The sequence below is a fragment of the Halictus rubicundus genome, chromosome 3 (genome assembly GCF_050948215.1).
Source record: "Halictus rubicundus isolate RS-2024b chromosome 3, iyHalRubi1_principal, whole genome shotgun sequence".
In the NCBI taxonomy this organism is placed as follows: domain Eukaryota; kingdom Metazoa; phylum Arthropoda; class Insecta; order Hymenoptera; family Halictidae; genus Halictus; species Halictus rubicundus.
In genome coordinates, this window is record NC_135151.1 from 18,303,891 (window position 1) to 18,331,280 (window position 27,390).

Below are 27,390 nucleotides of genomic sequence, written 5' to 3' on the forward strand. Positions count from 1 at the left end.
CTTCGAGGCCTTACGCATTCCAGGCCCACGCAACTTAGGGGAGGAGACTACCCTTCTGATTGGACCTCACGACGCCCCACCATCAACGCATCCTGGAACCGGAGGTCCGATAAAAGGAACAGAGCAAAGGCCCGACACACTCGTTTTTGATCTCGAAAATCACTTTGTCGACCCATCAACATTATTTGAAATACAGTAAAGTTTTCCGACCAAGTTACGTTTATAACATTTTATATCCATTTTCCCTTCCCAGATAAAGCCGCGTTCGGGAGTTTAGTACCTTAGTACTTTGAGGCGTTTGAACTCATGCCGCGAAATTGATAGATTAACCGGTTGTGCCATCTGCAGACAAGTATCGTAATTTCGGGTCCCTAATACGTACATAACACAGTCGACTGAAAATAGTAACCCAACCACTACTAAATTCAGTCGATAGTTTAAAAAATCAGTCGACTGAAAATAGTAGTTGGGTACTATCGATTTAGTCGATAGTTTGTAGTCGATGGTGCCCATCACTAGCCGAGAGGAATGCGCGATATGAGGGGGGCAATACATATGTATTATATTTTTTAAAAACGTTTGTATTTGTATATTTCAAATTATAAGTTGTATAAATGTTTATCATTACTCTCGAAATTTAAAACATTTGTTTAATAAATGTATTATTATATCATATAAATATAAGGCAAACGCCATGAATATGTTCATGTGTGTCTAGGTTTGGTTGTAAGTTCATGGTACACATCATATGCGACTATAGCCAACTATAGCATAATAACAGAATTATACGAAGTGAATACCGGCTAGCATAAAACACTTTATAAATTAACATTTATTTTAAGAATTGTTTGATGTATTGCTTAGACATCGTTACTCCTTTGACTTGTAGCATTATTTTATAAAAAAATAAGAAGATGTTCAAAAAGTATGTGCGTCATTATGTCTGTTAAGAATACATAACCTCCGTTCGCTAATAAATGATGGTTTTATTTAATATTTCCTTAGATTCGATGAAAAAGACAGTGTTTCTGGAATACAACAATTAAAATCATCAGTACAAAAAGGAATTCGTTCCAAACTCTTAGACCTTTATCCTCATTTGGAAAGTCACGTGGACACGATCATTCCAAAGAAAGATTCCTTCCGAATTGTAAAATGGTAAGGCATCTTAGAGCGAATATTTTCTAAAATTAACAACTAAAAATATTCATATCTATTTTTACATGTCAGTCACGATCATATAGAGATTATTGTAAATACGGCAGGAGACTTGTTATTTTTCCGCCAACGCGAAGGACCTTGGATGCCTACCTTAAGATTACTACATAAATGTGAGTAAGAAATGATTTTTAAACATTTTATAGAAAAGAAATTGTAAAGAAAGTTCACATTCCGTTGTATATTTATATTAAAAACTTTCAGATCCATTTTTTTTACCAATGCAACAAGTTGATAAAGGTGCTATCCGGTTCGTTCTTAGTGGAGCGAATATTATGTGTCCAGGTTTAACGTCGAAAGGTGCAAAGATGACACCTGTAGAAAAGGGAACAGTTGTTGTATCCTTTGTTAAAATATTTTAAGCTACATATGTTGTTTACCAATCTTAATATTTCTTAGTCTATTGAATTCTTAATCTAAGATGTAGGCTGTTATGGCAGAAGGCAAGCAACATGCTTTAGCTATCGGTGTTACTACATTATCAACAGAAGACATGTAAGTAAATGGGACACATGATGTTTTATATACAAAATGTATAAAAAGTGCTGGGTATACTATAATCATGTAATTTACAGAGTTAAAGTGAACAAAGGAGTGGGCATAGAGAATTGTCATTACTTGAACGATGGATTATGGCAAATGAAACCTGTGAAGTAAAAGACTGATGTATACATTGTTCAAAATTTAATCATGTGCGAAAACATCTTGTTCATTGCACAAATACGTTTTCTGGAACTTTTGAAAGTTACATGTCATACTGTGAAGCAACAGTTCTAATCACAGTATTGCTACTCAAAATAAAAAAAATTAATAATGCATTTTTATTGTACAAACTGAATGAATATGACAATTTTATTATAATTGTTTAAATGCATCAATATTATTCGAATGTAATGTTCTACAGTTTACATAAATTGAAAGCAATTCTATAAATAGAATTATGTAATTATAAAAATATAATTAACCAGACCCTGATTTAATATCTACTTGACCTTCTTGATTGTCTGAGGAAACAGAACGTTCGTTTTCGCAATGTCCTGATGCCGGAGAATAAGATGAATTGTTAGCATCGGATGTTGGTGCAGAAGCAGTGTTTGAACCAGGCACACTGTTATTAGTAGTATTATTTTCTCCGACGGCATGGGGAGACTGTGGGTGATAATGTGGACTGTGCGGACTATGGGGACCATGAGCATGAGGACGGCCCATTGCGTGTGGTGAATACTGTGAATATGGTTGATGATAATAGGGATGTGCATATTGAGGGTATGGCTGATGATATGGTTGCTGCTGTGAATACGTATAAGATGGATGTGGAGGTCTCGGAGTTAATGGGACATTTTGAGCTTGTTGAGTTGGTCCTGGTTGATATTGTTGACCATAGCCTTGGTTTGGTGGAATCATCTGAGGGGTATGTGGATTAGAAACAGGGCCTTGTGGTGGAAGCACCTGTGTTCCCTGAGTTCCTTGGGTTCCTTGGTGTGGTGGCATTGAATGATTAGCTAACATTCCTTGTTGATGAGGAGTATGCTGCACAGGAGGAGCTGGCGAAGAAACTGGAGGCATAGTAGGCGCATTTGCAGTGACACTTGCATTTGCAGGTGCGCTTGAATTTATGATGGATGGTGCTGCTGTTGTCGTAGTAGTAGATTGTGGTGGTTGTAAAGGAGATGGTTGCGGTTGTGGAGCCGCTTGTTGTGGATGCTGTTGATGTGGCTGAGATGTCGGTTGTTGATGTTGTTGAGTTGAGGGAGGCTGTTGGGATGGTTGTGAAGGCGGTGGTGGTTGTTGGGGTTGTTGCTGCTGCTGCTGTTGCTGTTGTTGCTGCTGCTGTTGCTGTTGTTGCTGCTGTTGTTGCTGTTGTTGCTGCTGCTGCTGCTGCTGCTGCTGCAGTGGAGGTGGCGGCGTTTGTTGTTGCTGCTGTATTGGACTAACTGTCCCACAATATATTCCAGAGCTAGATGTATGTTGATTTGAATTCCCTTGAACGGGTGGAAGCTCAGGTTTGTTATCAGTGTACGGCGGGGAAGACGTTTCCTTTTTTATTTCATTCGTAGCCTTTTCTGTTCCATTTGATTTTTTATCTATTGCTTCGTGTTCGGGAACCTATAATAAATAATCATGAGTGGACGTCTAATGATAAGTACATAATTACTTACATCAGAAGGAGTTTCATCATTGACTGGAGCAGGGGTAGGAGTAGGCGTTGAGTTTGGAGTTGATTCACTCGATGCTGGTCCATCTGAACGATTTTCTTCCGTTCCTTTCAATCTATCTCGTCTAAGTGCTTCATACTGCCGCTCTACCATTTTATTGAATGTTTCTTCATCTACTGCAGGTTTACAGTGCTAAAAGAAAAGTTTGTTTTTATTTTATTAAAGTTATACTTGAGTAAACAAAAATTGATGATTTACTTTTTTCAATTCTTCTTGAAATATTTCGCTTGTTTCAATAAATTTACGTTTCTTTGCTTCAAACTTTTCTTCTATTTGTTGCAATTCTGCTTCCAGCTTTTTCTGTAAGTTTTTAATAATTTAACGTAACAACTATTAATGATATTGTACTGCTTAAATGATAATCAATGTTTAGAAAGTTCTCATTACATTACCTGATGCATAGTTAACGATTGCACTTGACGTCGCAATACTTGCATTCGTTGTGTAGTAACAACAGAGCGAACATCAGGAACCACAGTATCACTGAATATTTCATTAATAAGACGATGATTTCTAGTATACCGAGAATATGCAACATGTTTTACAGAATATCCATCATCCTGATCTATAAAATAAAATACATATATAATTTTATATAAATATATACATAATATATATATATATAATTTTATATATATGTATACACGTTTGCATACCATCATCATCTTCTGCAGGTAAGATATCTATTCTTCTATCTTGAGCTGCTTGACCTTTAGTACTGCCTGATGAACGTTCATGACTTTCTCGATCATCATTATTTTGTTGTGCAGCACACATCGCTATTAAAGAAACGAGACATAATTAGGTTGTATATAAATCTAAATATTTTTATCTATTTGCAATGTTTACCTGATTTTCCTCTATTCTTAGCAGCAATGTAAGCTAAATATGCAGGTGAATTGTGGTAGGTTTTTAAACTTTTTTCATATTCCACCTGTTTTGAATAAAAAAGGATAATGTTTCTTGTTTGTTCAACAAAACATTCAACAAAATTATCAATGTTCTTTATACCTTTTCTGCTTCATACATCTCAATAAATTCTGTTTTGTCTTCTTCTGGTAAATCTCTCCACATTTGACCAATAATCTTTCCTATTTCCCATAGTTTTAATTCTGGGTTTTGAGCTTTTACTTGATCCCATACTTTTCTACTATATCTCATGTAAGGCATGAGAGGTTTTTCTGGAGGTTTAGGTGGTTTGGGCATGCGAGAATCAGCCTAATTGAACAATAAATAAACGAATTTTGCAAATTTGTAAAAGTTTCACTGTGCTTTAAAATCACATTATTAAAGATTAAGAACTTTGTTTTAATTTTGCCTATGACTAAATACATACATTTGTGTTTTTTCCAACCTTCTGTGGTGTAAATCCTGGATGGCTATGAGGTGTTTGTATAAATGGGCTTTGTGTATCTTTCTACAAATTATCACGAAAATTAATTTTTTCATTATATGAATACTTATTTAATGTAGATTGAGTATTTACTTACGCTATTTGTGGAACTATTGCTAGTTCCACCAGAAGCTCTAAGACGTTCTGTAATATAAATATTTGTCAAATTTCACTACCTTTAAGAAACATATTAAATAATAATGCAAAAATAAATTAATAATGCTTACGATTTGATGCAACGATGTTTGATGTAGCCATTGCTACTTGTTTATAGTTTGGTGGCAAAGCCATTTTCTATACACGTGTAGAAAAGTTTTACTTTTTTCACAATCCAGCAAATGAAGCTAATAATAAACAATTATTAATGGCCGTATATCATAAATAATTATAAAAATCCAGCTACAAGCCTTCACGAGATGCTCCAAATTGAGCTACTGTGTACGCGACCGTTACAATGGCCAATTCTGATATCACGGTATCAGATATTATTTTTATTTTAGTCTTAATTTGGAACCATACTTTTATTGCTTTTGTAGCTCTAGCTCATATTTGATCACATCAACAATAAAATTGTTAAACAATCACTCCGGCGTTGTCATCTTCTTGTGATGTACCACAGAATATACTTTAGTCAGAGAGGAAATGAGAATGCTCAGGTTCAGGGTTTCGGTGCTTCCGACACAGACGAGGTATACGACCAATCACCATAAAGGGTTTCGTGTCTCACGATCTGAAATACGGACATACATCTACGGGAATCTTAGACCATATACTATATACTTACATATATGGCAGGCTTCGTAATTAATAGCTATACTTGAGGCATTTTCGATGGCTACGCCTCCTTTAGCCGGCCGCGCGTCTCGCTCCCCGTGACCGTCGTAGTTCTCGAGTCACCTCAGGGCCGTGCTATATGAACTGCGCGTGGCGCATTTAGTGATGAGCACTATCGACCTATCGACTTAGTCGATAGTAGCGGTTACTATTTTCAATCGCTGGTTTTACTGAACTATCGACTGAATTTGCAGTGGAAGAGCGGGTGTAGCTATATAGGGTATCCCAAAAATATTGTATTTCCTTTAAAGGGGTGATTCATAAGGTGATTTGAAGTAACATTTTCCTTTGCGAAATTGTTCTCCGCGGCTTTGTTAAAGAGTTATTAACGAAAAGTATAGACCAATCAGAGGGCGGCTACAGCGACACGCACTGATCCTGGTGTTGGCATTGGTTGGGCCGGAATCCGTCAGCTGTAGCCGCACTTTGATTGGTCCGTGTTTTTCGTTGATAATTCCTTAACAAAGCCGCGGAGGACATTGTCGAAAAGGAAAAAGTTAATTTACGTCAGACTAATTAATTTTGGAATTTGACCTTAATTTAATTTTATTACTAATCTCTACTACGAAAAATGTAAAATATAAAATAACACGAAATATCTTGAATTTTAGAAACCTAACAATACTAAATAATAACTAAATAAAAGTTAACAACCAGGCAATAATAGATATACAACATTTTTCATCAACGTCGTCGAACACCGCGAACATAACCAGTAAAGCAATTCAGTCGACTAAATAGTCGATAGTATTCGCGATTAAATAGTAAATAATCGATAGTTGAATTTACTCGATACTGCCCATCACTATATAGGTCGAAACTCCTTCATTTGAAATCTCACCCGAGGACACTCACAAACAGTAATAATTTTATTTATTTTATATAATAAGCGTTTCAAATATACATTAAAAAAAAAAAATAAAATATGTTTTAATTTATAATATAATTTGTGTGCATACAAGCATTTTATACTTTTATCAATTACATATGTAGCTAGTTTTGTTTTATGATAAGGTCACTCTTGTCAGGTAAAGAAATTACTTCTAATGACTATTCATTTGCTAAATGTAGGAGAGACACAAAGGAGATTGGAAACTTAATGTTTCCGTGTTATTTTTTGTTAATAACGTTGGCAATGTTTTGTAGATTTTGCTGAAACTTTTAGTGCCATTCTACTTCCATATCTTGTTTGTCACTATCTGCACATAAACATTTACAAATAAAATGTTTCAATTGTTTCATATTAATTTTTTTTGCATGTATACAGTATGGAATAGTTGTTTTACTTATTAATGTAGGCATGGCAACTAAAGTAGTACCAGTTAAAGGCTGTATACAGTAAATAACCACTTTATAGAAAAATATATTATTTTATTAAATTTATACAAGGCAGTTATAACATTATCGAACTCAGTATACAATTTGTACATTTCCTACTTCTTCGAATTATTCAGCGTCAGTGTTGCGAATCATTATACATAATTGGTATTCGATATTATTATTCAGAGGTAAATTTAACTAACAGGTCTAGCATATTAATCTTACAAACTGGTGTACTATCATTGGTGTTTCGAATTTGGAAATCGTACTATATATTTCAATTGGTACATGTACTTATTCTAGGATTTAGAATTTATGCATTGTTAGTGGAATAAAGATATGAGCAGCACCTTAAGTTCGATATCACAGTTCAGTATGAACATTTTACGATTTTAAAAATTCTGATTTCGAAATATTGATAGTTTTTGTTTTGGCGATCAAATGTTCCTACAGTAATAACATTTGATTTAATGTGTCTGACACTTCGACTTTGGTGTTTTAAAGCTTTCTACGTAACAGAGGTATTTCATTATTGGTGTTTCAATACCCTGAGTGTGAATGACCTGTTCATGCTGTATTTTGAATCTTAGTATTTTATTTTTGTTGTTGTAGTTTCCTTAGCATTAGTGTCCAAATTTTCTTCAATATTTAATCTTCATAACTCGTGTTCCTGATATACAATTGCTCATTTTTCTTGTATGATTGCTTATTTCTGGTTTCTCAATTATTAGTTGCTACTAATATTTATATGATGGCTTACTTGTCGTGCTCAATGTACAATCATGCATTGTATATAAACGAATTTAAGTATTTACAACTTTACTATGTGGAACTTCAAAAATTACCAAAAGTTCCTGTTAAATAATTATTTTAAACTTGTAGTTTTTCATGCAGCATGAATTCTCTTACGTATCATATTACGTAATGCTTGGATATATTCCACAAGTCAATATTCCTAATATGATAATTACCTACTGTAAGTATTTTTTTATTGCTAGGAATGTATATCATTTGAATATAGTCACTATTTTCTCTCTGTCGTTGTTGCTGTTTGTGCTAAAGCTTGTTGCTCCCGTTGATAGCTAAAAGAATTTTGTCTATTTAGTAAATAATAGTCGTCTTTTCTAATGATTTTAATATAATAAGGTAAAGTACTTAAATATTAGTAGATTTAGTAGTAATTAGTATAGAACGAGGCTTTGAAGATCATCTATGTACTTTCAAATAAGACTACTGTACAATTTTCAATAATAGTATACAAACTACATGCTCAAAATTATTTTTTACAGCCTCAAATAATATGAAATTCAGCTTATGCGTTCAAGAAAATAATCTCGGGTAAGATTGATTACATACATACGCAGTGGTCAATGAATAAAAAATGTATACAATTCATATTTGACTCCAAATGTATGTAGGTATTTAAATTCTATTTTATAGGATAACTATGAATAATCGTCGATTAAAAAATCATCTAATTTCAATAATTATTTGCAACACTATGTGCACTAAAATTTTATTATATGAAGTAGTGTGCATATGCTGATTTGAAACTTATTCAAAATTTATTTTTCAAAATATGAGTAAAAAAGGAGCCGATAATTATTTGAATTGTTTCACTACATACATCGAAAGTAATATTTGAAAGAACTTTTATCGAATCGCATTTACGAAAAGCGCAAACGCATTTCTTAGAAATAGTGCATTATGCACGCACGAGCGAATGGAAAATAGAGCATTCAAGACCCTGAGATGCTTTGTTCTACAAATAATTCATTCCGATTTTCCGTATTCGCTCGGTCGATGTTTTTTTACTGGTTACTAATTTATGTCTTTGTTCAAGCAGAGGATTTTAGGAAAAAACTAATACTGTCATTGAAATGGAAAGAACGTTTTATACAACACTCTTTTATAATTCGATTATCAGTTATATTTAAGCTACGGCATTCTAACTTAGGAACATAACGTATAAAATCAAAATTTAAACAAACGATTTTTTTCTTCAGTGATTTCATATTACTATAAATTAGAGCTGTAAAAACAATTCATTCCAATGTTCCAATTCAAATACGTAATTGAAAAATTAAAAAACTGCTATGAATGAGTAAAAACGTTTCATTACACTTCAATAAAATTGCTACTTCGTTGTATCAGAGAGGAAACTTGCTCTCTGGTTGTATCTAGAGCATATTTAATAGTACCATAAATGCATAAAATCCGCGATTCGTTTACAACGGAAAATATTTGTTCCGAAAGAACGATACTTACTTTATCGCTCTAGCAATTTGATAGAGAGACGTTATCGCAACGAAGAGATTTACGCTAAAAAGACTCCAATTTTTCGGGGTGATTGCTAGGGAATACCTGGTCCAGATCACTCCAGTTACGGCTAAAGCAGATGATTGGCCAACAGATAGCTGGTTCGCTGGCCTCTGTAAATCACCGAGGCCAGCTATTACAAGTCCCTAAAATGTTTGAACTTCGTTTAATAATATGGTTATTGCCGATAGAATACCACAAACAAAAGATGGCAATCATCAACAAAGGAATAAATCTCTTGCATAAGAAACAAAAGAACAGAAAAGTAATAGTTAGTTTTGCATTGAGATTATTTACTTCAAGGTTAACCTATTTCCAGCTAGGTCGATCACAATTTTGTAAAAACATGCGCACGATTTTAATTTTAACAAATATTCGGTTTTAAGATTTTCCAGACTCCTATAGTACCAGTCAAATATAGGCGAGACTTTTATCCGAAGTAAAATTTCCGGACAAAAAATACAAATTATGATACTTTGTATCTATAGTTTATACATGCAGTGGGTATAAAAAGTATTCGTATACCGTTTAGAAACGAAGAACTTTTTTAAAATTTTAAATTTTGCAGATGTTACAAGGTTTAATTCACTAGGTAATGTATAAATAATTTTTTCAAACAATTGCTATCGGTCGCAATTACGAAGAAAAAAGTAACGGTCACGATTTTCAAGTTTTTTTATCTAGGCCTACAATAGAAATTTAGAAGGTGCCTTTTATAGATTTAAATAAGTTATATACATGTACGAAGTTTCATCGAAATCAATCAAGATTGCTATAAAATATAATTGATTGAAAATAGCCAAAAAAACGCAAACCCTGAATTCAAAGATTTTTTATTCCGATGAAACTGTGTAAGTTCGTGACCTTTACTTTATTTGTCATCATAATTGCAACCAATAGCACTTAAAAAAAAATAAAATTATTTACACGTCACTTGGTAAACTAATTCTTTTAATATCTCAACAAAAATTCAAATCATTTGCTTTTTAAAAAAGTTATTCGTTTTTAAGGGGTATACGAATACTTTTAACGCTGACTGTACAAGAGAATCGTAATTATAAATTAAAATAATTACTAAAAAGCATTAATATTATTTTATTCATTATCAATTTTATACGTGACCTTTTATAAATATAATCTTGCCCGTTTTTGATAGTAGATCACGTTACAGAATCAACTTTGTACACTGTTACGGAAGAGAATAAACTGTTACGGAATCGGTGAAGGTCGCACGAGCGACGACGGTCGTTTCAAGATCTACGACCTCACGTGTCATCGTCGCACTTGGATCAAGTCCATCGTACGCTAATACAACTACCTCGCGACACGAGAAATATTTCTGCTACGTATTTATTGGCGAGCGACGTAAAGTCCGCACGTTATCCGCCTTGAAGCAAAATTAATGCGCTTCTATCAACTAGAAAATGTTCTATACACACGTATAGGGTTGGAAAATCTTATTATACGTTCATTGATTCGTTTCTTCTGTCATAATTAGTCCAAGTACTGTCACAGTTATGGGATTATGAATGAAGAGTATTTACAAAACATTCAGCAAAATGTTAGAAGTTCAATATTATTACTGACCCATTTAAAAGCTGGTGCCCAGAAGAATATAGTCTGCGGACCTGAAAGGGGAAAATAGGTCGATACTGCTCTTACGTTTCTCTTTCCTTGCATTTTTTTGTATATCAAATGGGGTACAGTATAAAGAAAAGAAATAAAAATGCTATTCATGTCCCAGCGACAATAGTCACGTCAAGTTTCCTTTTTATTGAAATTTATTTTAGTATGCAGTCAATTACACAGTAACAGTTATTATAGTAGTATTAGAATTACTAGAGTTTCTAAAATTATTAATATTGGATGAGCGACAGAACTTTGTATTATTTCTTCATTGGCACGTTGATACACTTTTGTCATGAGTCCTTGAATGCTGATATTCAAAAGATATACAAAGAGAACTTACAGATACAGGAAAACCAAACGCTAAAATCTAGAGCAGTGTGTCGTGGGATAAGATTGATTTACGTGAGCAATGCAACGGTCAAGTCCACCAAGATAACAGCACATGTTACGTGAAGAGAGATAAGAGAAAAAGCGCGGTGCTGGTGCTCCCTAAGGCGATTGTCTCTTTTATTAATTCATATGCGGAAGCTCACAATTCCGAGTGTCACGTAAGTACCATGGTACATACGTAATGTGTCGACACGTGTACAGAAATTGAAAAATTCGTAGGTCCTGGACAACTTACTAACCAGCTGGGTGATTCCACAATGGCTGGAACTTCTGGGGCACGCACTTGCCAATCGTTAGCATCGACTTTTTGTAGATTGCAGACATTTTTTTGTTACGTGTTCACCAGTCGATATTAGAACCGAATTCTGAGATACCACACGAGGACTGAATGAACGTGGAAATGACAAGCGGTACGACGATCCGCACACTGAGACTGAATATCGTGATGTGCAACGATTGGTAACCGTGCCCGTGGCCCGTGCCGCATTTACGGACTAACGGACTACGGATAGACAGTTCCGTCCCTTCCCCGCTTCGATTTCCTGGACCTACGGTGCTCTCAATATGTGTGTGACATATTTGTCGCGCGCGCCCTCACATGCGCACATAACGATAAACTATTTAAGGCATTGTTGAACGTACATGCTCGCGCATAGATTGATTTTTAAATGTAACAACGATACAGTAATCAGCGCGAGAATATTCACGGTTGAAAAATGTCTTCGACGATTGTTATTTTCAATTTTGCATTGGTCAAATAACAATCGAATGTCTGCGGATAGTTTGGAAAATTTTAAATCTTGGAATCTTATCATCAGAGCGGGAATCTCTGTTATCATCTTCATCAATCAAATTCACAACGCATAGCTCAATCATTACGATACGGGAACGTATCTATATTTATAAATTAGATCATCAAAATTGATATATAAGATTATTTTCCCGTTTATGTATCATACGTATCGTGTCTCTTTGAATGAAGTTGAAGTGTGCTTTTTATTTTTGGCAATACACTTTCAAGTGTATTGTATTTTAATATGATGTATTTTTGAAACGTTTTGTTGTATTTGATTTTATGATACGCGTATGATACAACAGAACAAAATTTTGTTGATAATATTTTTCAACGCCTAGTTCGTTACCAATCTATTTTCGCTATATTCGCGTATTCCTAATAGAAAATCCTTTGGTAATTATATTAAGGAAAATACGGCTAGAAATTTACTGGTGTCGATACTATCAATAAACATGCTGCTACGCGATAATCGACATTGACCTAGAGGATAAATTTGGACATAGAGTACTGTGCCAAATCGGAGATCGCAAGATCAGACGTTCCAATCAATGTATTAACCACGTGCGATTGTCAACGGAAGCGTGCTCTTGCAAATGCAATTCCGGCTTCCGTCCGTTGATCTCGTGGGAACGAAGCATGGGAGGTGTATTTATGTACATGGCTTTATTGCAATTAAAATGTGTACATTCTCCTTTTATGACATTGAGTAAAATACATAAATTGAAAAAAAAAATACAATAAATGCTATTAAAAATTGAGCTCGACGAGAGATTGCAAACATATCTTATTTTTTACACAAATACATAGGTTTGGCTAGCGCAATCGAGCATATTGGTATTGTTTACATCTCTCATACATTGCACCGCAGTTGACGAATACATATTGAGCATATGTATTCCACATATCACAATATTTATAAATGCTTTGACATGGTTAACACTTTGAACGCCAAACTAGAAACCCGAAAAATTCCATAAAATCAAAGTAAGTTATTTAATGAAGTAAAAATTGCAAAAAATTAAATGTATTATACTGAGTAATCCTCCAACTTTCTTGCATGTTACAGATCCTAATCAAGTTCAGTACAATGAATATATCAACGTAAAAATTCATTTTAAAACCTGCACAAATTATTCCGTCAGCCACATATGGGTGACGTGGCATTCAACGTGTTAAAACCACATCTGATTACACGAATACGTGTTTATAACAAATCTGTAATGTTTTATCTACTTCTTATAAAACACCTGCAAGGATATATTATTTCTCCTTTATCATATCGTTCTTTTATTTTTTGATGCTTTTGTTGCACTTGAACGTTCAGAATAGATAATGTAATACGAGATCGAATAAATTGAATAAAGTCGAAAATATCAATGCATACGTAAGTGTTCTACATACAAGAAATTTTCAGAATGTAGAAGGTATAGTAGTTGATTTGCTCATTAAGGTACCGTAATGTGATGCTGCCGAAATGTTTAAAATTGTTTTAGTTTCACATTTTTTATATGAGCTAAATGAGTAAGGTAAATATTATCTAAGGAACGCCATATTGTACGATGATAGTTAAAGGTAGAATTAGTATATATACACATACTAAAAGTATACCACAGTTTATGAACAAATTTTCACTTCCTTTTAAATATATGTATAATATACTTAAGGCACATAGTAATAGTAATGGTACTATCAAAATAACGATAAACATATCATTCATTTACTAGCTTACTAACGAATGAAATTTAACGATATGGAAGCTTTTGATAATTTGTAAAATATCAACAATTGACAAAAGTTTTAACATTGATTGTAAATTTTGAATATACATAACGATACAAATTGATTATACTTATGAGTCATTAAATCAAATAATCGTTAAACTTATAAGTACCTAATCTACACTGAGTTAAGTTATTTTTTGTCTTTTCAGTTATGATGTTATATTAGTAAACTTAAAAAGAAAATAAGTCTTCCATATCAGTACAATTTACAATTTACTAATTAAATAATTTGTTCGTTTTGCACTTTAATGCAATTTAAATATCTTAGCTATTAATCCTGTATATAATACAATTTTTTGTGATTTACTTCTCAAGATCCGAGGATTATTTTTTATCTATTGTAATATTTAAAATATACACACATATATATATGTATATATATATATATATATACATACATGCGTAAATCATAATACTAAATTGTCATATATATATATGTAATAATTCTTCAATGTAAATAAAAAAATATTTGTATAAAAGTGAAATTGAATAAAATGTTTGAAAAATATGTTTAGCAACTTGATAAAAATTGTTTGTCTGTATGTAGATGTAGAGTATGTAGATGAATAGATTGTAAAACGGTGAGAAAATTTGTTTTAAAGAGAACTGTATAAAAAGAGCAGTTATACATGGAACTATTATGGTTTTGCATAGTTATAAAAATATGTGAAAATAAGAGATCCTTTCGTTTACTGGTAAATGCAAGTGGCAGTGGAGACAGTAGTACTATTATAAAATGTACATATTTTTCATATGTAGTCTTGAGCTTCAGTCGGTAATAGTTGTGTAATAATATACTTATCTTTTAACTTAAACTTGTTTCGTCTTGATTTAACTATAGCTGTATCCATGATTCACAAACTTCAAATTGACATCAAGGTTAAATATAAATAAACTTTACGTAATAATATATACTATTACTCTAGATAATGTCTTCAGCTGATTTTAGTTCAACATTATCCAGGTTTAAGATTCAATTATAAGAATTATTATTTAAAACAGCTATTATTAAGTGTATCCATGTATTGAAAAGGTACTAATTGACCCATACATGTCAACTGTTACGAACTTTGTGAAATCTGGAGATACGCAGACTTTTGCAAGAAAATTCGATGCTAATTCTACTGCGGCTAATAGTGCCGGTTGCTTTGTATCTTTACCTTCTTTAAGTTTCCAGTACTTGCTTACATTAGATACTCCATTCGTGGTAGTATTATCTTCTAACTGTTGTTGTGCACTGTAGAAATTCGAGTCTGCACTTTGACTGGAAGACATATACAAGTTATTAGTTGAACGTTTGTTGTCTAATGTAAAACTGCAACTAGGACGTAGTTTTTGTTTTCTTCTCTTAGTTTGCTTATCCCCATGTGTGTCCAAGGTAATGTTCCACCATACCAGTTCGTCAGAATTTACAGAGAGCAAAACAGGGAGATCAACTGCAGAAGGTGCCCAATACAATTGAGTAATAGGAGTTGTATGAAAACATAGTTTATGTTCTTCCACTTTTAAAGATATATTAATAATCTGAAAATCAATAATAAGATAATATAGCATTTGTCATATACTTCTTGGAATAGCAAAATGTTTAATAGTAGCTTACAGAAATATCTCCATTTCCGCAACCAATAGCCAAATACTTTTCTTTTTGTGAAATTTCACAGCATGTTAATTTCTGCGTATACTTTTTTCTATAATAGTCACTTAATCTTATACACACTGGTAGCGTTATTGTATCTTCTTGTAGTGTATATAAAACTACATCCCCATTTTCATTCAACACAGCCAAAATAGCTTTCCCATGACTTAAACAACTGAAAGTAGTGATTGTGTCTGAGCCTCCAATGGTTACTCTATCTATTCGTAACCAGTTTGTACCATTGATAATCCAAAGTGTGATTATGCCACTTCTTGTTACTGTTACAATACATTTTTCATTTATTTCGTGAATTGAAATAACGAATCCTGTATTTTCAACTAAATATGTTACATCTTTATTTTGCCATACCTATAAATCATTAAATATAAATTTACGAAAATACGTTAAAAGATAGTACGTTAATTATGGTTATTAGTTCTTAATATAGAAAATTTCTCACCCTCAAATGATTATCTTTTTCTCTACAGATTATTACATCTTTGTTTTGTATATTAATCATTTTTATTAATTCTGTATTTTTCAAGACATTTATGGTTTCTTTTTGGTCAATATCAAATAAGGTGACAATGCCTTCATCTGTAACAAATACTATTTTCGATCTATCAGATGAAAGAATTAAATTAGTTATTTTTCCATTAACTGGTTTAGATTCTGCTACTATCTTATCACCAACTAATGTAACAACAGTATTCGAGAATGTTTCTGTGATAATAGTATCTGATTCATATAGTGGTTGCACTGCTGCATCGAATAAAGGTTTTTTCATTGATTTGCTAATTCCTTCTACTGGAAGTATCCACTTGTGAAGTGACTGGTTTTCACAACCACAAATAATATGATATCCTTCTTCCTTTAACCAGTAAGTGTCCAAAGACGATACACGACTTTTATACGTAGCTATTGGTTGCTGTCCAACATCTGCTTTCCATATGTTTATAAAACCACTAGAATCCGCCAAAATCAGGTACTGGCCATCATATGTTAAAGCACCGCAAACGAAAACTGTGTTTTCATTGTCAACGCTTGCTCTGATTTGTTTTTTGTAGCTGTGCATTTGATCGTAGCTATGATCATTGCTTAATTGAAACCATTTTAAGTGTACAGCTTTATCCTCGGTAACAATGAATAATGAATTATTTTGTTCTGGCTCGTTACAGAAGAATATGATCTTTTTGTTTTGCAAACCTGGATTGTACTGTGATAAATATTTATATTCCGAACTATATCTACGATATGATATTAAAACTCCATTTGTTTCATCCATTATATGTAGCAAGTTACTTCCTTCCGAAGATACTATGCTTTTTAGCTGACTGTAACAATTTTAATAACATTGTTGTGAAAAATGTAAAACACGATATAGGTTATGCAATATACACATAATAAGTGAAAAGTAACTAACCTATCGAAATGATGTGTGTGGGTTGATATTATATGTCCATCACGATCCCAGACCTACAATAAGAATAATATTTTATCCTGCTTACTTAAATTAAAATACAGTTCTTATATGAACAAGCGTTTATACCTTTATAGTTCCCTTGTTTGTACAAACTGCAATATAATTATTATTCTGCGCAAATGTCATATCCAGTATTATTTCACCATCAATAAAGAATACTTTTGAACTGTCGTCGTGAGGAACCTCACTGGTAAAAATTTCACTCCAATAAGATTGTTTTCGTTTTGGACTTAGAACAAGATTGTTTTCATCATAATCTTCATCATCATCAAGTCTAAAAAGTTTAACTATACCGTGATCATCTAATGATAGAAAGCAGTCACGTTCAGTAGATACAACAATTTTCTTTATTCTACGGCTTCTGTCGTGCCCACTGAAGGTCTTTCGTCCTTTGGAAATACTATTACACAAAAATATTTCACCAGTTCCGTTTCCAACCAAAATTAGATCTGGATCATTTGCAAAACAAGTTGTACAAATTTCTGTCAACATCTCTTCGCTCCATGGTATATGCATTTGTCCCATTCTTTTCTTGTGAAGAAGGTATAAATTTTTAGACCTCTCTTTTGCAAGTTTCATGGCAGTATCTTTAACAAATCCTTCATAAGGATGATTCATAGCAACTTGTACTATATCCAGACATTTTTTGTATCTATATTTTGCTATGACACCTGCTTGTTCTTTTAAGAACCTTTCAAGGTCAGTCAGATGCATATCCAACAATGGATCAGAATTTCTAGTAACGTACTCTCTGTAGTTGTCCAAATCAATTAACAAGTTAGTTAAACCACTATGAATTATTGTTGCCTGAATAAAATCAAAATTCAAATATATTTTAGGAAATTCGTCATATAATTTTGCTTCTTTCAAGTGATATCCAATGTATGAGTAACTATAATTATCTGCTGGTAGTTTTGAAAAATCACCATTGCATTTTTTGCGATATTTTTCAATTAATGATTTATGCATTTGCGTTAATTTATCCTCAGAAATTTTTTTTCGCAAATGGCAAAGTAATAAGTCATGCACACCATATATGTAACTACGCAGTTCATTGTTCCATTGTTTGGCAGCTAATGATTTGTGACATAGTTCGAGCATCATTTCTTCAACTCGATGAACCTGCTCATCCCAAAGAATTTCCAATGTCTATAAAGTAAATAAAGCACAAGGGTACAATACATAAATTGTAATATATAATTTTGGGTTATTTGTAGTAAGTATACAGTATACAAAAAGTCAGACATTTTACCTGAGGTGTTATATTGATATCTTCTCTAAAAATGACTAATTCCTGATAATGTTTTTTCATTTCATCAGGCAATTGTTCTATGCACATATTAAAGATGACTTCTTGTTTTTCTAGAAATTTTTTAATAACGCTGAAAATAATTAAAACTGAAAGAATTATTTTACTCAAGTACATGTAATTAAAGTTCTTACATACTTAAAACGTACCGATTTTCTACATCTTTATTTTTCAAGGAATTTAAGTAATATCTCCATCTATCTGGTCGTAATTTCATGTCGTGTTTGAATTCTTCAAATTGAGCAGAGAACATAGCTATTAATAAAGGCATTCCTTTGCATTCAGAATGAATTCGTTTTGCTTCTAAAGGAAGTTTATCCACTTCTGTACCTAATACTTTAGCAAAAAGACCTAAAGTTTCTGCTTCTGTGAAGCCATCACTCATCTACAAGAACATACTTTGTTATAAGCACATTGGTTATCTTTAGTATTTGTAGTATGAAGGTAAAAATACCTGTGATTACAATTTACCTCAATTACGGAAGGCCGTTTATCCCACACAATATCTAGATCAGCAGTTGTTACTAACGTTTTACATTCAAAATCAAATACTTTAATTATTTTACTATTGCAAACATCATCTAAAATTAATAATGCATGAGAATTTTTTTCTTGAGCAAAGTGATGTTTTAAAAAATGAATCAATGAATTTTTTAGAGATTCAGGTTTTAACGTCTCAGGTAACATTTCCATGTTCTTAACTTGATGGTACAATTTATTTAATTGAATTAATATTTCTTCGTCTACCGAACACGTGTATCCAAATTTGAGCCAGTAAATTTCATTCTAAAAGGAGTTTACCAATTAGTTCATATTGAAAATCTAATTTTTTGTTTGAAATCTTTTGTAAAATGAACCTACATTAAATGTATTTCTTACGAATTTTGTATCCTTTAATGTACTAGCTGTTAAACATGATTTACCAAATCCTTTTATTCCATGAAGTACAACGTATTCATTTGGTTTCAATTTTTCCAGATGATATTTCAACTGTTCAATCTATAAATAGAGTGCATTAATTTAACTTTTTATATATATATATTTCAAATGTACAGTATTAATATTGTAAAATATTTAACAACTTTTTTTTAACTTACATGATTCATATCCATAAGCATACACATAAAATAGTAAAAAACTTAATTGTTGATGCATTTTTTTATCTATACTTCAATACATATACATACAAAATTTTAATAAAAAGATCATATATTTCGTTATCTGTGCTAATTATATTTACAATATTTGATTTATTTGTGTGCCGTACCTTTTGTTCTCTGCTCACAGTTAAAGGTGAAAGTGGTGGAAGATTTGGTGGGCTGACGTACTTAATATCGGTCACAGTCTTTCCATTTTCTTCTCGTTGGTCCATCTCTAAGCTTATCCATTCATAATGATGTCGTAAGGACTGACGAAACTTATCAAAGGCATCGGCTCCTCGACTATAAAATACAACATAATATTCATTTAATATCTATATCTTTATAAGTTAGTTTCATCATACAATTATGGATTCCGTTCATACCTTGGAAGTATATCCAACAAGATTTCAGCTCGTTCTTGTTTATTAATGCCAGCTTCGATGTTTGCCACATCTTCTTTGGACAATATGTATTCTGATTGTAATGGTTGTATTATACCATTAAATATGTCCACATCAATAACTATATTTGAACGTAGCTCTTTAAGGATGTTTTTATGTAACCTATCCATTTTTATGATTTCCACATGCTGTAAAGTCTATAAAAAAAGAAGCAGCTACTGTAGCAAAATAGTTCGTAAATAGTGTACATAGATGTGGTTACCACATTTTTTAAAAGAATCTGTCACTTCACGAAAAATAAATGTATTAAAAAATTTTACACTTTTTCTAGTCCCCTTCAGGTAATTTCTGTAATGCTGAGAATCCTACGAATATACTACTTAAAATTATTTATCGTCTGATATGTAGATTTCACTAAACACAATTTATAGTAGTGCATCCCATCCAAAATTAAAACAGTAAATAAAAATCATGGAAAACTGTGTAACTGGACTATTTTATAATCTATTAATAAATTTGTTAAGTCGACTTTTAATGGATATATACGGTCATGTACAATTAAAATTTTGAACAAGGTATTATTAATGTAAAACAATAGAAGAGAGAAGGTTCATTGTTACTTGAATTTATATACATTTTTTAGTGCAACAGGTTTTTATTGAATGACAATAACAAGGTCGTTTATGTACAATACAGTATATATATATAAGATAATTGCACGTATGTAGATGATCAATTTCAAAAAATATATATACACTGCGGTCAATGACTCTGAAACAAAGTTCGCAAACAATTCCGTAGTCTTTGGATAAATGGCAAAGTGGTCAAATCGACCCTTACCTTATTGATGTTACTCACTAAAATTACGCGGAACCTCTGCTTTCTGCGAGGCCTTTGTTTAAAAACCTCTATAATTGTCCCAGTACACAAATCTCATTCACGTTCATCGCTCGCCATTAGGAAAGCAACTGATTGTACTTGCGTCGCGATGAGTCAGAATGCACTGTTGCCACTGTTGTCAAATCAACCAACCAAATTCGAACGTGATTGGATTTCAGTATCATACGAGGCAATTTTCCCGCCATTTCTTTATTTCTAGAAACAACTATTGTTTCATGAGAGATCGCGCCATTTTTAGGTTTTATCATTACCTAATTGTACAACATATATACATTTTCTCAATTAAAAATGAGATTCTGTATACTTAAATGAAAGCTTATCCAACTATTATACATTTACGAAATTGGCGCTTCTAAAATTAACAGGACGTCATCGGAAAGAAGTTGAAACATTTTTAATACAGGAGACAAACATGGCAGATCAGTCGGAAAAGATAATACCTGGAAACTTTTGCTATCAGATTTTTATATAATTATATTTTTATATAACTTTTTGTAATTGTAGACCATATCTTTTATTTTTAATTAAACTGGGAATATTAATACCTTGTATGGAACATTCTAAAAAGTTCTTCCAATCGACTCCGGTATGGTCTAGTGGCTAGGATACCTGGCTCTCACCCAGGAGGCTCGGGTTCGATTCCCGGTACCGGAAAATTTCTTTTTGATTTTTATTTATTTAGTCAATAATGTGTGCATTTTAATACATCCATATATTCATAAAAAAAAATTGTGAAAAAGTATCTACAATATATTATAATACATATACATAGTGTGTAATATTTACTCGGTTATAAGTATACAGCAAAACATTTATTGTAGATGTTTATATAAAATTTATTTTGAATTTTTATGTGAAAAATAAACTAATTTAGTCTATCGGTGTCAGGCCAGGATAACTTGTACACACGCTGTAACAAAGACAAAAAATTGTTGATTCCGATGATAGCTGAAAATATGAATGTTCCGATTAAATATTGTCTGATGTAGACGGCAGTTTTGTTCGAGAAATACAGTAGAGGTATATCAATTAATTCCGAAGTAATAATATGGATTTAATTGTGACCAAAATAAAGTCACTGCGATGGCCGGGAATCGAACCCGGATCAACTGCTTGGAAGGCAACTATGCTGACCATTACACCACCATCGCAGTTTGATTCCAGTAATTTTAAATAGGTATATAAGAATTATTGTATAAATCATTTCTGAAGTAAAAGCACGCAATCGCAGACGAAAAAATAAATCCACTGCGATGGCCGGGAATCGAACCCGGATCAACTGCTTGGAAGGCAACTATGCTGACCATTACACCACCATCGCAGTTGAGATCTGTTTCTCCTTACCGAGTAGTAAGGCTGACACGCTATCAGGAACTGTTCTTGTACGTGCGTAGATGGAAATGATCAGTAAATTCGACTTTTCTCACATCTGTCACTCCTGGTCAGAAATTGGACAACTTGTTGGTAACAATAACTCTTAGTTTAATTATATCGATTGTACAAAGTTGTGGCTTAAATGAAGACTAGCTGAAGACTGAAGACTCGCACGCAGAGATGGTTTCTAAGGGATGTGAAATTGGTGGTGGAGGTGGTAAAGAGTAGTGGGAGAAAATTGGGGGTGTTAGAAGTGGTCCAGATGCTGTCTTAAATTGTTAATGTTATGGCGGCGGAAAGTCGCAGAAAAAAAATGGGAGGAGTCCCGTCGCTTCGGGCTCAAGAGCCTTCGACTCTTAGGCTAATTTATTGCCTCTAGTCGGGTGGTCGAAGTGTTTGGAAGAGACCCTTTCATGGGTCTCGCATTGCGTTGCGTCTCAACAGTTCTACTGTAACTATTTTGTATAGCTATTCACGTATAGCGCGCGAAATTACACTAGAGACGGATAATTAAAAGTTAAGTTAAAAGTTAATCAAAATCAATTTTTAATGGAAGGATTTAATTTAAAATTTTCTAAATGCTGCGATTTAATGCACTAGGCATTGTTACCTGTTAGTCGATTAAGCGGCATTATCCTTACAAAACGATGCGTTTTCTTCTTAAACCTCGGAGCAAACTATGCTTTATCCCTAGAAATGAAAAAAGTTTAAAACTTTCTATCAACTGGTGGGTAAATTCCCTTCAGTTACACGGGTGCAGCTATTCATTAAACGTTTCATTGCTAAAGTTTAAATCCTCGCTCGGTTTTCAAAATATAAACGATTTATTGTTCATCACACGCTACCTCGAGATTAATCTATTTTTGTTTAAGTTAATACAACAATTTTCTATTTTTGATACTCCAGTCACTTGTTTCAAGGTTTTGTTGGACACGGAGTTAGATAATGGTATACAACTCCGCTGTTTTGTGATTCTATGTTATAAAAAAAAAAAATGAAAATAAAGCTGAACTGTTGTCTAATCCCCCTCCCCCAGAAAAATCGTTTTTTACAGTAACTTCATATGCGAAAAAAAATGTTAGATTCACTTAATTTTCTTAGGCCTACAGTGTTGCATACCTTCTAAATCAATGTTGGGGTAACGTACCTGGGTGGTGTCAGTCAGTCAATAAATTGCGTGTAACATACGCACTAATAATCACAATAATAACAACATCGATAACAACGAAAACAATAAGAAATGTCGATGCGAACGTGTCGACTCTCTCGGAGGAACTTTGACGTCAGGTCAGTGACGTGTCTTTCACTAAAGTCGTTCCAAAAACAAGGGGGCCAGGAAAACTCCAAGCGTTCCACGGTCGGAGGGGGGGGGGGGTTTGACCTTTCCAAGAAACGTACACAGACTGTAAGAAGTCTTTCCTTGTCGACCGAGGCTCTGGCAATCGTGAATTTTATTGCCCGGACTCAAGTTCGGCCGCACATGGCCGCTTCAAAAAGTGAAAGTATCCTAAGAAAGGTCACCTTTCCCATGCTAAAAGAATACTTCGCGTCAACGATTAATCCGATAAATGGGCATCGGCATTTCAAGCCTTCTCTCCATTAGACATCTCAATTACCCAGAATTTCATTATACCGTGAAAGCTGCAATAACGCCCTCGAACGGTCATAACTATCGGTGGATCGGTATTCTATTCGATCGACACCTGTCCGCTGAGAGATTAAATTATTCTTGAATAATGCCGAGCCGGCTGGCCAACCGAAGTCGTTATTGTACGTGACACGAGATTGCGGAAATGAATTATTTGATTAGTATAGTCAGCCGGCCATTTGACGGTGATGCGTATAGGTGAAGCCGGTTGTAGCCGGTGCATAGTGCGCGGGAGACAAACTGCAAATTCGATTACGTTAGAAACAGCATTTGGCGCTCAGCCTACATTAGCCGTGCATTGGTTACTTGCCCGATTAATTTGTCGCGAATTCACTGTTGCAAGCAACTGTGCCATTTTCCCGGCGTCCGGATCACGATTACAAACCGCGGCGAGATCGATAGAGCGTTGTCGGTCGTAAAGGTGGCACGTTCCTAATTCAATGGAGGAACACCGGCATGGAACAATGCGCCATGATAACAATTACAATAACAATCGGAATTGATGGTTGACAGAGGATGGGTGTGACGAAAGTATTTCTCATCAACGTGGGGCGGGTCCGGTGCATGAAGGCGCCGAGGGCCAATCATTATTATTTCGCTGGATCGTGACGATGAAGTTATGACGGCATTAAGATACCGGCGGCTGCATCCTTTAATTAAAAGAATCTCATTAGAAAAAAAGCAGCGTCGCGTGATTTACGGGGACACAACCGGCTGGTCGGTTGGCTGGCGAGCGTTGCATTTCGCATCGAGGATTTGCATATCGCGTGTGCCGGTGGCCCTGTACACACGATAGACACGCCGGTTGCCTAAAGTGCAGGCGCAAACACGGCTCGTATTGTTCGACCAAGAATTACGCGACGGCCCCGATGACTATTTGCCTTCTTCTGACTACGCCACTGTGTCGGCTAGACGTTTCTTCAAAAACTGTAGAAAAACTCCGAAAATAACAGGCATTAATAAAGAATTTCTTGAACGATTTGTTTAATATCTTATCTGTTCTTCCTGCAGGTCACAACATTAATTTTCTAAATTTCGAGAAATTTGTTCGCGAAACAAAAGATTTGTATTTAAATTTATATCCATGTTTTTATATGCCCGTTACAGCGCACAAATTATTATTTCATAGAGTAGAAATAAGTAAATCATGCCTATTGCCAATTGGCATGATGTCTGAAGAGGCTCACGAAGCTTGCAACAAAGACATAAGAAGGTTTAGGATTGGCCACACAAGGAAGAATTCTACGACTTAACAGCAATGCTGTTGATTACTTCTGATCCCATCATAAATTATTATAGGGTGATACCGCAAAGAAATACAAATTCGCTACCGAAAGGTGTGTTAGATACTGTCCGGATGTTCCTTTTTCCATCGTGGACTTATATCCCGGCCGATAACGTGAAATTACTCGGAAGTTGTGCAACGCGAGCACCGTTCGGGGCTGGTTCTTTTCGGTCGCGACAGCTGCGCGCACCAGTTTCGCGAAAGTTCCGCGGAAAACTTGGCGAACACGGGTTTGTTACTCCCCCTCCAATGTCGTTGTCTATTTATATTTTATATTTATATGGAATCGCCAAGAATCCGCGAGAGCTCTCGATAAAGGTTCTCGGCGGCGTGGGAGATCAGGACCGAATAAATATCATTTCGGTTTAATAGGATATTTCGGTGTCGAGAGGTGCTTGCCCATTGTCTGATTTACTCCCCCGCCCCGGCACCGTGCCTGTCCCTGTTTCTCCTCTTCAAAGCCGAGGGCGATAGCCGGAGGGTAAATTCGAACCTCTTAGGGGCTGATCGATCGGCACTAGTCTAAGCACTTCAAATAGTGTGATCGTGGTATGCGAGCAGGAATGGCAATAACGTTGATAGGATAGTAATATGATTATCACCTGCGCAAGAGGACACATAGTGGTGCTACACGTATAATTAGAGATGGGATTGAAGAGCCGGATAAGGGGCGGGGACAGGTGGGGGGGGGGGTGCAAGGCGCAAGTATAATGCCATGCAAATACATCTCATCACTTGGTCCACCAGGAATAGAGTGCATTAATCCGCTAATGCACATGGGTCCCGTAAAATTAGATTCGGCCAGATTTAGTTGGAAATGCGATATTTCAGTGTCGAGTGAATTCCGAACGACTCTCTTTCTCTCTCTCTCTCTCTCTCTCTCTCTCTCTCTCTCTCTCGCTCTGTGCCGACGAGAGGATATCTCGTTCCTGCGAGGTTCGGCCGGCGTAAAACGTTGTTACTCGTGAACCAGATTAATGCCGACATGCACGCTCCGGTGCGTCCTCGATCGATAGAACCCGCGCGTCCTTAATGCGGCATTAATTCAAAAATTTACGATCACCGATACGTGCGCGGCCATCGCGGACTCTCGCATTCATACGAACTATCATCGTTATCGTTCTAACGCGCGGATATTCCACGCTCGGAATACTAGCCTCGCCGTGATGCCAGTTCAATTTGAACCGGATCAACGTACACATTTATAAACCGACGATTAATCAACGCTATACCTACCGAGCACGAAACATAGGTATAAAAGTGAAACTTCTTGTATGTAGAAGGGAGAAGATCGAATTTACATAAACTTTGTACGATTTTCAATATAACATGTGCTCGAACAAAGAAGTCGATTCAGTAATCCCCTATGAAAACGTTTTTATAATTTCAATAATTGTGAAATAGAAAATCGGTCATTTTGACCGGGTTAATCACTTTCGCCGGAATATGACGCGGCACAAGTATTGCATTTAACCCTTAACGGACCGGAAGTATGTCAAGTTTACTTCCCACCAGGTCCAAGCTATTTTTCATACGAAGAGAAACTGTAGACTCAACATTTTTATATCAAGTATGGAAAGGAAAATATTTATATTTTAGTGAAAATTTATTAATATATATTCAAAGTAATAGCACAACAAGATGATTTAAATTTCATTTTTGCCGCCATATACGCGCCGTTAAGGGATAAATTGACTCGTGTGGATATTGCCCGTTGCTTTCCTATAATTGCAGTAATAACAATCTTTGTTGAAGCTCAATCAACGACATTTCCTTTCCGGTGCATTCTTTGCGATCTTCAAAAAATCCGTCGATCCTTCAACGCCTGTCGCAGCGACTAACGCGCGCCCTTCCCCCGAGTTCGTTCCTCCGGCGATCGCGGTGCCGCGTGATTACTTGCGTCCAATTAAATTTAACGAATTTCCACCGGTACGAACGGCTTTATTGGTTTCATTAATTACGCATGCAGCGTGTTGTCCCGTGGAGCGGGCTCCTCCGAAATGCACGCACGTTCGACCAGTCCGGGTTTCGCGGGGTTCCGATCGCGGCGCGCGTTTCGCATTTCGCGAAATCGAGAGAGGCGAGAGAACGATTAAAGGCCGACGCGACGCGGCGCGGCGCGACGCGATGCGTCGGTTCGGTTGTCCGAGGGACTATGCCCCGCGGGACCTACGCGCCGTATCGGCCGACGTGCCGATATTCAGAATTTGGTAATTAAATCTCGGACGGCTCGATCCAACGGCTCTGTCGATTTACTACTTTGCCGAAACATCCGCGCAGCATTGTAAACCGGTTGACCCGTCCGAACGGTCTAGT

General features: G+C 34.8%; 4 protein-coding genes and 3 non-coding genes across 8 annotated transcripts; 2 read left to right on the forward strand and 5 right to left on the reverse strand.

The window, feature by feature from the left end:
- The first annotated feature begins 732 nt into the window (after positions 1-732).
- On the forward strand, positions 733-2,032 carry Mcts1 (malignant T-cell-amplified sequence 1 homolog). The gene is made up of 6 exons (XM_076785782.1): positions 733-925; positions 1,006-1,158; positions 1,231-1,331; positions 1,423-1,556; positions 1,646-1,713; positions 1,794-2,032. The coding sequence occupies exons 1-6, from the start codon at positions 915-917 to the stop codon at positions 1,873-1,875; spliced, it is 549 nt and encodes a 182-aa protein (XP_076641897.1). The 5' UTR covers positions 733-914; the 3' UTR covers positions 1,876-2,032.
- LOC143352863 (uncharacterized) lies at positions 1,888-5,735 on the reverse strand. The gene is made up of 11 exons (XM_076785780.1): positions 5,645-5,735; positions 5,055-5,557; positions 4,925-4,971; positions 4,771-4,851; positions 4,446-4,652; positions 4,284-4,368; positions 4,091-4,213; positions 3,827-3,999; positions 3,633-3,734; positions 3,378-3,566; positions 1,888-3,324 (listed from the first exon to the last, which is right to left on the reverse strand). The coding sequence occupies exons 2-11, from the start codon at positions 5,116-5,118 to the stop codon at positions 2,179-2,181; spliced, it is 2,217 nt and encodes a 738-aa protein (XP_076641895.1). The 5' UTR covers positions 5,119-5,557; positions 5,645-5,735; the 3' UTR covers positions 1,888-2,178.
- A 1,276-nt stretch (positions 5,736-7,011) lies between these two features.
- Positions 7,012-11,804, reverse strand: LOC143352906 (uncharacterized). The gene is made up of 4 exons (XM_076785938.1): positions 11,559-11,804; positions 10,888-10,928; positions 9,250-9,446; positions 7,012-8,063 (listed from the first exon to the last, which is right to left on the reverse strand). Exons 1-4 carry the CDS (start codon positions 11,641-11,643, stop codon positions 8,006-8,008), a joined length of 381 nt encoding a protein of 126 aa, XP_076642053.1. The 5' UTR covers positions 11,644-11,804; the 3' UTR covers positions 7,012-8,005.
- A 217-nt stretch (positions 11,805-12,021) lies between these two features.
- LOC143352871 (apoptosome protein Dark) lies at positions 12,022-20,847 on the reverse strand. 2 transcript variants are annotated; one of them, XM_076785810.1, is made up of 12 exons: positions 20,708-20,847; positions 19,850-20,064; positions 19,592-19,766; positions 19,186-19,314; positions 18,796-19,110; positions 18,474-18,709; positions 18,268-18,397; positions 17,082-18,164; positions 16,956-17,008; positions 15,993-16,866; positions 15,497-15,901; positions 12,022-15,420 (listed from the first exon to the last, which is right to left on the reverse strand). In XM_076785810.1, the coding sequence occupies exons 2-12, from the start codon at positions 20,035-20,037 to the stop codon at positions 14,905-14,907; spliced, it is 4,104 nt and encodes a 1,367-aa protein (XP_076641925.1). In that variant the 5' UTR covers positions 20,038-20,064; positions 20,708-20,847; the 3' UTR covers positions 12,022-14,904. The 2 variants fall into 2 exon arrangements, with proteins under 2 accessions (XP_076641925.1, XP_076641924.1); XM_076785809.1 differs by having other exon boundaries at positions 19,186-19,323.
- A 502-nt stretch (positions 20,848-21,349) lies between these two features.
- On the forward strand, positions 21,350-21,421 carry Trnae-cuc (transfer RNA glutamic acid (anticodon CUC)). The gene has a single exon. It is a non-coding gene; the product is annotated as a tRNA-Glu (tRNA).
- Positions 21,422-21,846: 425 nt separating this feature from the next.
- On the reverse strand, positions 21,847-21,918 carry Trnag-ucc (transfer RNA glycine (anticodon UCC)). Its single transcript has one exon. It is a non-coding gene; the product is annotated as a tRNA-Gly (tRNA).
- Positions 21,919-22,016: 98 nt separating this feature from the next.
- Positions 22,017-22,088, reverse strand: Trnag-ucc (transfer RNA glycine (anticodon UCC)). The gene has a single exon. It is a non-coding gene; the product is annotated as a tRNA-Gly (tRNA).
- Positions 22,089-27,390: the final 5,302 nt, after the last annotated feature.